Source organism: Heterodontus francisci, chromosome 43 (genome assembly GCF_036365525.1).
Source record: "Heterodontus francisci isolate sHetFra1 chromosome 43, sHetFra1.hap1, whole genome shotgun sequence".
Lineage (NCBI taxonomy): Eukaryota > Metazoa > Chordata > Chondrichthyes > Heterodontiformes > Heterodontidae > Heterodontus > Heterodontus francisci.
This window is the reverse complement of record NC_090413.1, coordinates 19970331-19982404: the sequence shown is the minus strand read 5'-3', so window position 1 is coordinate 19982404 and position 12074 is coordinate 19970331. Positions and strand designations below refer to the sequence as shown.

At 42.9% G+C, this 12074-nt stretch overlaps 1 protein-coding gene across 6 annotated transcripts in view; it reads left to right on the top strand.

Annotated features, from left to right (window-relative positions):
* Positions 1-12074, top strand: part of LOC137355680 (dedicator of cytokinesis protein 7-like) — a 158298-nt gene that overhangs the window by 72849 nt on the left and 73375 nt on the right. For all 6 annotated transcript variants that reach the window (XM_068021107.1, XM_068021106.1, XM_068021105.1 and 3 more), the window contains exon 16: positions 970-1040. In XM_068021107.1, coding sequence (XP_067877208.1) covers positions 970-1040 — 71 coding nt within the window. The remainder of the gene's footprint in view (positions 1-969; positions 1041-12074) is intronic.

Sequence of the window (12074 nt, the reverse complement as noted above, 5' to 3'; positions counted from 1 at the left end):
AGATCACTCATCATATATAGTGGAAATAAATGATTCACTAAGAGCTTAATGGGCATGTGCATCTTGGAGAGCTGTCTGCACTCTAATCTGTGTTTTTTGTACATCTCAGGGTTTGTTCCTTCCATATTACTCTTTCCTGCTGAGGGTGCTGACTTTTAACTGGGCTACAGTTCAGTGGTCACCAGCAGCACTGTACCTCTTGGTTTATAAGCATAAGCTGAGGTAGAGAGTGTTGTCATCGCATTAGTCCATGGCAGGCCTCACAACTGAGCCCAGTCCTGTCCTCTGTAGTGATCAACAGTAGGAACGCAGTGCCTACTTAGTCTACCACACTTGCTGTAGTTTTTCTCTCTCTCTGCTCTCGAAGCTCATCTTTTCCAAGTCCTACTTCTGTTCCTTCCCTACCTAATTCCTGACCAGTTAATTATCTTTCCTGCCCCAACACTTGCCAGTATGCCAATATTGTCAATAGCTCCAGTTGCTCCGGCACCACCCCTCTTGCTTTCAGAACCATTGAAGTAACTCCTTCTCAAAGGTCTCATTTGACCCCTTTCTATCCTCGCTGGCCACCCATCCTTCATTCTCCATGAATTCCCAACCAGTCAAAAACCTCTTCCATGCTAAGTCTTGCTTACCCATCATTCCTATCTTCGCTGTTCTACATTTGGCTTCAAATGCCCCAGTGCATTACAGTTAAAATACTCATCCCTGTTTTTAAGTCCCTCCAAGCCCTTACCACCCAACCTATCTCTGTAACCTCCTCCAGCTTTGCATCCACTTGGTCGTCTGACAATCAGCAGCGTTTATTAGTTTTTTTCAGAACCTAACCCACAAATTACCTGATTCAATTTCACAACTTGCCATTTGAACTCTGAGTAGCTTAAATTCTGTAATATGATGTGCATCAGTTGGAGTACTACTTTCACCCAGCTCTGTCTTTAATGATTTGTTTCTTCCATGTAAATGCAGGTTATCTTTGGGAAGTCCAGCTGTGCTGATTTTTCAAGAGAGGCGTACTCTGCTGTGGTGTACCACAACAAGTGAGTTATCAAAGACCAGAACCAGAACCTCAGAGACCATGCAAACATTTTTTGTACCTATTTGTTATGCTGCACCGCCGTGTAATAATCATCCCAGTACTGGTTCTGCTGTTTGCATGCAATGGATTGTCGATTACTTCTGTACAAATTCAAACCCATTGTCTGTATTCTCCCTGCATAGCTCACCTGCACCCTGCTGCCAACCTGCATTTGGCTTTTGCCAGTGCCATTTTGCCTTCAGTTTTTTTCTGCACTGAAAGGCTCTGTGTGCTTAGTGCAGCTGAGATATGGGAACTGAGAATGACACTGCATGTTGTGTGTTCCCACACCACACAAACAAACACCTTTAATCTGTGCAATGCTACAAGCTGTCAATTGTCTGTAATCCTGTAAAACAGCAGCCCGCCAAGCCTTTGTCAACCATTGGAGTGCTAACACTGATGTGAAAACTGAATCACATTGATAAAAGCTACAAGCATGAAATGTGGCCTGCTACCTTCAGCTGACAGGTACAGAACCAGAAGTTGAAACAATAAATCCTAACGGCACCACCTGCACTTTGACATAAAGTCTGACTGTAGAAAGTGATTTCACGGCTCCAGTCTAATCTCAGAGCTCAGTTATCAGCTGCTCAAGGGTCACTGTCTACTGTCCATTATTATTCTGTGTGTCTTTATTCTACTGCTAATCAGTGGGCTTGCTTCAAGAGGGTTAAGTGATAAATAAACAGTGTCAAAGAATGCCTGAAGAAAATAAGGGACGGATAGGGTAGTGGTGAGACTCATGTCATAAGCATCATCAAGGCATAGAAGGAGGCCATTTGGCTCATCAAGTCCATGCTGGCTCTCTAGAACAATCCAATCAGTCCCATTCCCCTGCTGCATCTCTGTAGCCCTGCGAATTTATTTCGCTCAAGTGCCCATCCAGTTTCCTTTTGAAGTAATTCATCATCTCCACTTCCACCACCCTCATAGGCAGCGAGTTCCAGGTCATTACCACTCGCTGCGTAGAAATGTTCTATACATCCCCCCCTGCATCTCTTGCCCAAAATCTTAAATCTGCGTCCCCCAGTCCTTGTACCATTAGCTAATGGGAACAGCTTTTTGTCCCTGATTTGAACCTGTCATAATCTTGTACAGCTTTATCAAAGCTCTCCTCTTCTTTGCTCTAGGGAGAACACCAATTTCTCCAACCTAACCTTGTAGCTAAAATCCCTCATCCCTGGAACATTCTGGTAAATCTCCTCTGCATCCTCTCAAGGATCCTCACATCCTTCCTAAAGCATGGTGACCAGAACTGGACACAATACTCCAGTTGGGGCCTAACAAGAGCTTTATAAAGTTCAGCATAACTTCCCTGCTTTTGTACTCAATACCTCTATTTCTGAAGCCCAAAATCCCATATGCTTTGCTAACCACTCTCTCAATATATCCTGCCATCATCCCAGATCTATGCACATGAACCCCCAGGCCTCTCTGCCCCTGTACATTCTTCACAACTGTGCCATTAAGTCTATATTGCCTCTCCCTATCCCTTCTGCCAGAATGCATCACCTCACACTTCTCTGTATTAAATTCCATCTGTCACTTGTCTGTCCATTCTGCTAGCCTATCTAAGTCCTGTTGCAGTTGATTGGTATCATCCTCACTGTCTTCCATACCTCCAAGTTGGTATCATTAGCACATTTAGAAATTTTACTCTGTGTTCCAATATCCAAGTCATTTATATATTTAAAAAAGGCAGTGGTCTGAGCACTGAACCTTGGGGAACACCACTGTCTACCATCCTCCTGTCCAAAAAACAACCATTTACCATGACTTGCTGTTTTCTGTTCTTAAGCCAATTTTTTTTATCCAAGCTGACACTTACCCTCCTATCCACGTGACTCAATTTTGTTAACCAGTCTTTTATGTGGTACGTTGTCAAACGCTTTCTTAAAATCCATACAGACAGCATTTATTTTTGCTTTCCTTTCATCAGTTAGATTAATCACGTACCATCTGCCTTTTACAAATCCATGCTGGCTCAAACCCCGCCAAGTGCCTGTTGATTTTCCCTGATTATTGTTTCTAAAACCTTACCCAGCATTGATGTTAAACTGACCAGCCTGTAGTTACAAGGAAAGACCTTACACCCTTACTTGAATAAGCGTGTTACATTTGCTACTCTCCAATCCTCTGGCACCTCTCCAGTGTCCAGGGAAGATTAGAAGATTATGGCAAGCCCTTCTGATATCTCCATTCCCACTTCCTTGAGCAACCTGGGATGCAAGCCATCTAGACCAGGTGACTTATGCACTCTAAGCATAGCCAACCTTTCCAGTATAAACTTGCTATAAATTTTCATCTCATCCATTTCCTCAATTTTCATCCCATCCATTACCTTTACTATTTCTGCTATTACCAATATTTTGTCAGCATCCTTTTCCTTAAAGTACTCATTAAGTATTCGAGGTTTGCCCTGCGCCTCTAAACATATGTTAGTATTGATATTTAATATTGGTAGTTTTAGTAGTGGGAGGGTATATTAATAGTGCTAAGATAGATTAGTATTGGTAAAGTTTAGTATTAGCAGTAGTAAGGTTATTATTACTGTTAAGGTTTATTACTATTGAAAGCTCATTAGTATTAGCAGCTGTTGGGGTTACTTGTAGTATCAAGGTTTATTATCTAATAGATAGAGGAATGGCAGGGCTGCTCCAGTCTCTGGAGTGCAGTTCCTGTGCCATGTGGGAACTCCAGGACTCTTCTCGGGTCCTGGATAACCATATGTCCAGGAAGTGTCATCAGTTGCAGCAGCTTGAGCTCTGGGTTGCGGAACTTGAGCAGCAGCTAGTGACACTGCAGTGCATCCGCAAGGATAAGAGCTTCGTGGATAGCGCATTTATAGATGTGGTCATCCCGCAACTTAAGAGTATGCAGGGAGCGAGGGAATGGGTAACTGCCAGACAGTCATGAAGAAACAGACAGGTAGTGCAGGAGACCCCTGAGAGTGTCTCACTCTCCAACAGATGTTCAGTTCTGAATACTGAGAAAAGTGATGGTCCATCCGGGGAGTGCAGCCAAAGCCAAGGCCATGACACCATGGGTGGCTCAGCTACACTGGGCAGAAATGAAAATGGAAGGCAAAACATTATCGGATAAGTCTGGAAGGCAGAGGAAACAAAGGTTAGAAGATTTTAAAAAAAGAGTTTGGAGGTACTCGAGGGTATCTACTTCAATAAAGCAGACGAGCTGAGAGCACCGATAAATATGTGGCAATATGATATCTTAGCTATTACAGTAAAATGGGTTAAGGAGGAACAGGAATGGCAGCTCAGTGTTCCTGGTTGTAGGGTTTTCAGACATCATAGAGAGGGGGATAAAAAAGGAGGTGGAGTGGCAGTTTTGGTCAAAGAAACAACTACAGCTGTGAGGAGGGATAATATGTTAGAAGGATGATCAAATGAAGCCACATGAATTGAGCAAAGGAACCAAAAAGAGGCAATCACACTGCTTGGAGTGTACTATATAGTCAGAGGGATTTAAAAGAGCAAATATGTAGGCAAATTTCTGAGAAGTGCAAAAACAATAGAGCAGTAATAGGGATTTTTAACTAGTTTTAGTGTGAAAAGAATTCAGGCAGCAGAATTCTTGAGGTGCAATTAGAACTTTTTTGGCCAGTATGTAGCAAGTCCAACAAGAGAGGGGGTGCAGTTTTGGACCTAGTTTTAGGAAATTAAGCTGGGCAGGTGGAAGGAGTGGCAGTGGGCAAGCATTTTGGTGGTGGTGATCATAGTTCAGTTAGCTTTAACATAATTATGGAAAAGGACAAGGATAGAACAGGAGTTAGAGTTCTCAATTGGGGCAAAGCCAATTTTATTAAGCTGAGGAGTGATTTAGCGAAAGTGGACTAGAAACAGCTACTGGAAGGTAAATCAGTGTCAGAGCAATGGGAGGCATTCAAAGGGGAGATTTAAGGGGTTCGGAGTAAACATGCTACCACAAAGAAATAACAAAATCTAGAGGAGGTCAAGGAGCTTACAGGGTAAGATAAGGCATAAAAGGAAAGCTTATGTCCGACATGTAGACCTCAATACTACAAAAAGCTGAGAGGAGTATAGAAAGTAGAGGGGTGAAATCAAAAAAAAAAATTAGGAAAACAGAGAGGCATGAAAGAATACTGGTAAGCAAAATCAAGGTGAACTCAAAGATATTTTATCAATTCATTAAGAGTAAGTAGATAACTAAGGAAAGAGTAGGGCCCCTAAAAGACAAAAAGGTAACCTATGTGTCGGGCGGAAATGTTGGTATGGTTCTTAATGAATACTTTGCAGCTGTCTTCACAAAAGAGGGGAATGGTGCAGTATTGTAGTTGAGGAGGAGGAGGAGGAGGAGAAGTGTGAAGTACTGGATGTGATAAACATAGAGAGAAAGTATTGAGGGGATTAGAATCTTTGAAAGTGGATACATCACCAGGGGCAGATGAAATGTACCCTAGGCTGTTAAAGGAAACCAGGGAGAAAATAGTGGAAGGTCTGACCATCATTTTCCAATTCTCACTGGATATAGGTGTGGTGCTGGAGGATTGGAGGACTGCCAATGTTGTTCCCTTTTTTTAAAAAGGGAGCAAGGGATAGACCGAATAATTACAGGCCAGTCAGTCTAACCTCAGTAGTGGGCAAATTATTAGAATCAATTCTGAGAGACAGGATAAACTGTCACTTAGAAAAGCATGGATTAATCAAAGATAGTCAGCATGAATCTGTTAAGGGAAGCTAATGTCTGACTGACTTGATTCAATTTTTGAGGAAGTATCAAGGAGGATTGATGAAGGGTAGTGCAGTTGATGTGGTTTACATGGATTTTAGCAAGACGTTTGACAGGGTCTGGCAGGCTAGTTTAAAAAAAAAAGCCCATGGGATCCAGGGGAATGTAGCAATACATTTTGGATACAAAATTGGCTCAGTGGCAGGAAACAAAGGATAATTGTTGAGTGGTGTTTTTGCAACTGAAAGACTGTTTCCGGTGACGTTCTGCAGGGATCAGTACTAGGTGCTCTGCTTTTTGTGGTATATATTAACGAATTGGACGTAAATGTAGGGGGCATAATCAAGAAGTTTGCAGACGACACGCAAATTAGCCATGTGGTTGATAACGAGGATAGCTGTAGACTGCAGGAAGATATCAGTGGATTGTTCAAGTGGGCAGAAAAGTGGCAAATGGTGTTCATTTCAGAGAAATGTGAGATGATGCATTTGGGGAGGTCAAACAAGGCAAAGGAATACACAATAAATGGGTGAATGCTGAGAGGTGAGAGGAAGTGAGGGACCTTTGAGTGAATGTCCACAGATACCTGAAGGTAGCAGGACAGGTTGATGAGATGATTCAGAAGGCATATGGAATCCTTTCCTTTATTAGCCGAGATATAGAATATAAGCGCGGGGGGTTATGCTGGTACTGTATAAATCATTAGGCTACAACTTGAGTACAGTGTGCAGTTCTGGTCACCTCATTACAGAAAGGATGTAATTGCACTGGAGAGGGTACAGAGGAGATTTACGAGGATGTTGCCAGGACTGGAAAAATGTCGCTATGGGCAAAGATTGGATAGGCTGGGGTTGTTCTCCTTGGAACAGAGGAGACTGAGAGGAGATTTGATTGAGATGCACAATATTGTGAGGGGCCTGGATAGAGTGGATGGAAAGGGCCTATTTACCGTGGAGAGATCAGTGACTAGGGAACATAGATTTAAAGTGATTGATCGAAAGATTGGAGGAAAGATGAGGAAATGTATTTTCATCCAGAGGGTGGTAGGGGTCTGGAACTCATTGCCTGTAAGGGTAGTAGAGGCAGAAACCCTCAATTCATTTAAAAGATGTCTGGATATGCACCTCAAGAGACATAACCTGCAGGGCTACGGACCAAATGCTGGAAACTGGGATTAGGCTGGGTGGCTCTTTTTTCAGCCGGCGCAGACTCGATGGGCCAAGTGGCCTGTTTCTGAGCCGTAAACTTTCTATGATTCTGTAATTTTATCACCCACTTTATCCCTAATAGGACTCACCACACCACTTACTACCCGCTTACTATTTACATGCCAGTAGAAGATTTTTGGATTTGCTTTTATGTTACCTTCCATTCTATTCTCATATTCTCTCTTTGCCAGTCTTATTTTCCTCTTCAGTTCCCCTCTCAACTTATTGTATTTGGCCTGATTCTCACTTGAAGAATTCTCCCAACATGCATCATACATCCTTTTTTTTGTTTCATCATATTCTCTATCTCCTTCGCCATCCAAAGAGCCCTGCCTTCCTTACCTTTCGCTCTTGTTGGAATGTACCTAGCCTGTACCTGAAACATCTCCTCCTTAAAAAATCGCCCATTGTGTCACTGCAGTTTTTCCTATCAATCTTTGGTTCCATTTTACCCTGGCTATCTCATTGAAGTTAGCCCTCTTCCAATTTGGAATTTCTACTTTAGATTGTTCCTTGCTCTTCTCCATTACTCATCTAAATCTTATGACACAATGATCACTCTTACCCAAATGTTCCCCCACAGACACTTGGCCCACCTCATTTCCCCAGCACCAGATCCAGTAATATCTCCTTCCTAATTGAACCGAGAACATACCAGTCAAAGAAGTTCTCATGAACTCATTTCAGAAATTCCTCCCCCTCCTACCCTTTCGTCTAACATTATCACATCGACGTTTGGGTATATCATCACTCTATAGTTCTTGCACATACATCTCTGTGATATCCCTGCAGATTTTCTCTCCTATCTCTCTCTCTCTCTCTCTCTCTCTCACTATTTGGAGGACTATAGAATACCCCCAGTAATATGATCATACCCTTTTTGCTTCTCAACTGTAACCAAATAGATTCTGTCCTTGCTCCTTCAAGGACATCCTTCTTTTCCAATACTACAATGTCTTCCCTAATCAGTACTGCCATGCGACCTCCCTTTTTTTCTTCCCTATCTTTTCTGAACACTTCGTATCCTTGAATATTAAGCGCCCAGTTCTCACTATTTTTAAACCACTTTTCTGTTATTGCCACTACATCATATTCCCACACGGCTACTTGAGCTTGTAGCTCACCAACCTTACTCATCACACTTCGTGCGTTTACATATGTGCATTGTAAACCTGTTTTTGTATTCTTTATAGCCCTTCTTGGTCTGCTCCTATCTAATATGGTACTACTTCCTTCTCTAATACTATTTAGCACTCAATCCTTTATGCACCTTATTCCTCTTTTCTACTTCTATATGCTGGTGCCCATTCCCTGACAATTTAGTTTAAATCTCCCCTGTCACACTAACGAAGCTCCCCGCGAGGATATTGGTCCCAGCCCTATTGAGGTGTAATCCGTCCCTTTTGAATAGGTGCCACCTGCCCCAGAACTGGTCCCAATCTCTCAAGAATCTGAAGCCCTTCTGCACCATGCCTCAAGCCACACATTGCTCCTCCCTATCTTCCTATTTCTACTCTCGCTAGCGCATGGCACTGGGAGTAATCCAGAGATTACTGTCTTCGAGGTTCTACTTTTTAACTTGCTCCCTAGCTCCTGAAAATCTGACCTCAGTACCTGCTCTCTTTATATTGTTAGTATAATCATGCACCACAACTTCTGGCTTACTCCTCTCCCCCTGCAGAATATTCTGCACCCTCTCTGTGATGTCCTTTACCCTGGCATCAGGGAGGCAACACACCATGGGGGACTCATGATGACAGTTACAGAAATGCTTGTCCTTTCCTCTATCAGTGGAATCTCCTATAACAACTGCATTTCTGCTCTTTGCTGTACCCTCCTGTGTAGTCCCTTGCGCATTGGTGCCTTGGTCTGGAGTGAACTCCTTCAACGTGTCATCGCACCCAGCAGTCTCCGAATCTGAATACCAGTTTCAGAGTAGCACACACCCCGAAGTCTCCTGCAACTCTTGCCTCTTTCTACTCTTCCGGATGGCCACCCATCTACAATCCTAAACTCTGACTGCTTGTGGGGTGACCACCTCCTGGAATGCATGATCCAGGAAATTCTCCTGCTCCCTGATGCTTCACAGTGACTGCAGCTGCCCCTCAAGCATGGAAATCCTGAGTTCGAACTCAAGCAGCTGGAGACCCTTCCTACACATGTGGTTTTCCAAGACACATGAAGTGTTCTGAAGTTCCTACATGGCGCAGGAATTGCAAGCAAAGGTCTTCTTTGCCCATCCATGATCTAAGAAAAAACATCTCTAATTCCCACTTTTAGAATCTAGTTAATACCTTGTATAAACTATTTCTGGCTCCTAAACTGCCTCTGTGCTAATACTGTCACTACTAATTCACAGAATCGTTAATGTGCAGAAGGAGGCCTTTCAGCCCATCGTGTCCGCACTGGCTTTCTGAAAGAGCAGTTCCCTCAGTTCCATTCCCCTGCCTTCTCTTCGTAACCCTGCACATTCTTCCTTTTCATATGAATGTCTAATTCCCTTTTGAATGCTTCAATTGAACCTGCCTCCATCATGTTCTCAGGCAGCGCATTCCAGACCTTAACCACTTGCTGCGTGAAAAAATGTTTCCTCATGTCACCTTTGCTTCTCTCACCAAATACTTTAAACCTATGCCCTCTTGTTGTCGATCCTTTCAAGAGCGGCAACAGTTTCTTTCTGTCTAGACCCCTCATAATTTTTAATACCTCTATCAAATCACCTTTCATAAGAACTTAAGAAATAGGAGTAGGAATAGGCCATTCGGCCCCTCAAGCCTGCCTGGCCATTCAATAAGATCATGGCTGATCTGCCGCAGACCTCAACCCCTCTTTCGTGCCAGCTCGTCATAGCCCTCAACTCCCCGATCTTTCAAAAGTCTACTTACCTCCTCTTTAAATATTTTCAGTGATCTCGCCTCCACAACTTTCTGGGGTAGAGAATTCTAGACATTCACTACCCTCTGAGAGAAGAAATTCCTTCTCATCTCAGTTTTAAATGAGTGTCCCCTTATTCTGTAACTATGTCCCCTAGTTCGAGATTCCCCCACTAGTGGAAACGTCTTCTCAACATCTACCCTGTCAATCCCCCGCAGAATCTTGTATGCTTCAATAAGATCACCGCTCATTCTTCTAAACTCTAATGAGTAAAGGCCAAATCTATTTAGCCGTTCTTGATAAGTCTACTCTTTCATCCCAGAAATCAGCCTAGTGAATCTCTTTTGAATTGCCTCCAATGCCAGTATGTCCTTTCTTAAATCAGCCTTCTCTTCAAGGAAAACAGTCCTAATTTCTCCAATCAGTCTTCGTAACTGAAAATCCTCATCCCTGGAACCATTCTCATGAATCTTTTCTGTACTCTCTCCAATGCCCTCACACCTTTCCTAAAGTCTGGCACCCAGAACTGGGCACAATACTCCAGCTGAGGCTGAACTAGTGCCTTATACAAGTTCAACATAACTTCCTTGCTCCTGTACTCTATGCTCCTATTATTAAAGCCCAGGACTGATACCTAGGGAACACCACCACAAACCTTCCTCCAGCCCAAAAAATATCCATTAACCACTAATCCATGCTGGCTTTCCTTAATTTATTTGCATTTGTCCATATGACTATTGATTTTGTCCCGAATTATTTTTTCTAGAAATTTTCTTATCACTGAAGTTAAACTGACTGGCCTATAGTTGCTGGGCTTATCTTTACACCCTTTTTTGAACAAGACTGTAACGTTTGCAATTCTTCAGTCCTCTGGCACCACTCCCGAGTCTAAGGAAGACTGAAAAATTATAGCCAGTGCCTCTGCGATTTCCACCCTCACTTCCCTCAGTATCTTTGGATGCATCTCATCTGGTCCTGGTGATCTATCCATTTTAAGTACGGACACCTATCTAGTACTTCCTCTTTATCAATATTAAACCCTTCTAGTATCTGACTTACCTTCTCTTTCAACATTGCCTGGGTTGCATCTTCTTCCCTGGTAAAGGCAGGTGCAAAGTATTCATTTAATACCTCAGCTATACCCTCTGCCGCCATGTGTAAGTCCCTTTTCTGGTCCCTAATCGGCCCCACTCCTCCTTTTACCACCGTTCTACTATTTATATACCTATAAAAAAACTTTGGGATTTCCTTTAATGTTCGCTACCCGCCTCGTTTCATGCTCTCTGTTTGCTTCTCTTATTTGCTTTATCACTTCCCCTCTGGACCTTCTATATTCAGCCTAGTTCTCAATAGTATTTTCTACCTGGCATCTGTCATAAATAGTTCTTACTGTTATACTTGCCCCAATTGAAATTTTACTAATTAGTTTAACTAGTTCAGCTATAAATTTAGCTTCCTGGTCCTAGTTTAAACCACAACCCTAGTTTCAAAGTAAAACCTTATACTCACCAACCAATCACCTTCCTGCTGTCCTCTGATGTCACTCCTTGCTTTTTTTGAAAATACACCAGTCAGGTCCATGCTGTTCTACTGCACGCGCTGTCTCTCTCTTTATCCTTAGCTGCCGCTGCTGTTGGCTCTGATCAGGTTCGCACTGTTGCCCCGCATGCTGTCTTTATCCTCTGCCACCACTGCTGGTGCTTCCAATCAGGCCTACGCTGTTCTCCTGCGCTCTGTTTTATCCTCTGCTGCCACTGCTGGTGTCTCTGATCAGGTTTGCACTCTACAGGGAATAACTTAAAATAAAAATTCAAGGTGGAACATGCTTTTTTTTAAAAGTTATTCCATTTTTTCCTGAAGGTGCAGCCACCTCCTTACTTGGGGTATGTTTCCAAGGGCCAAATGCTCATTCCTTAAGTATTAGTGAGTGTTAGCAGGCTATTTGGCCATCAAGTGCACCAGAGCTGAGCCCATTCCAGGCCTTAAAACATTGACCACACACGAACATGTCTGAGCAAGAGTCACTGGGTAACAATCAGTATTGGCAGCTTCTATGTAGCTGAGTGCCATACAGAGCTCAATGTGGCACTGAGCCACACAGATGATTGCGTTTACCCATTAAGCTAATAGCGGAGTTAAGAATCTCCTTTTTAAGGAGCAGTGGGGAAAGAAGATTTTTCAAAGTGGTGAATTGAAAGTGGTGA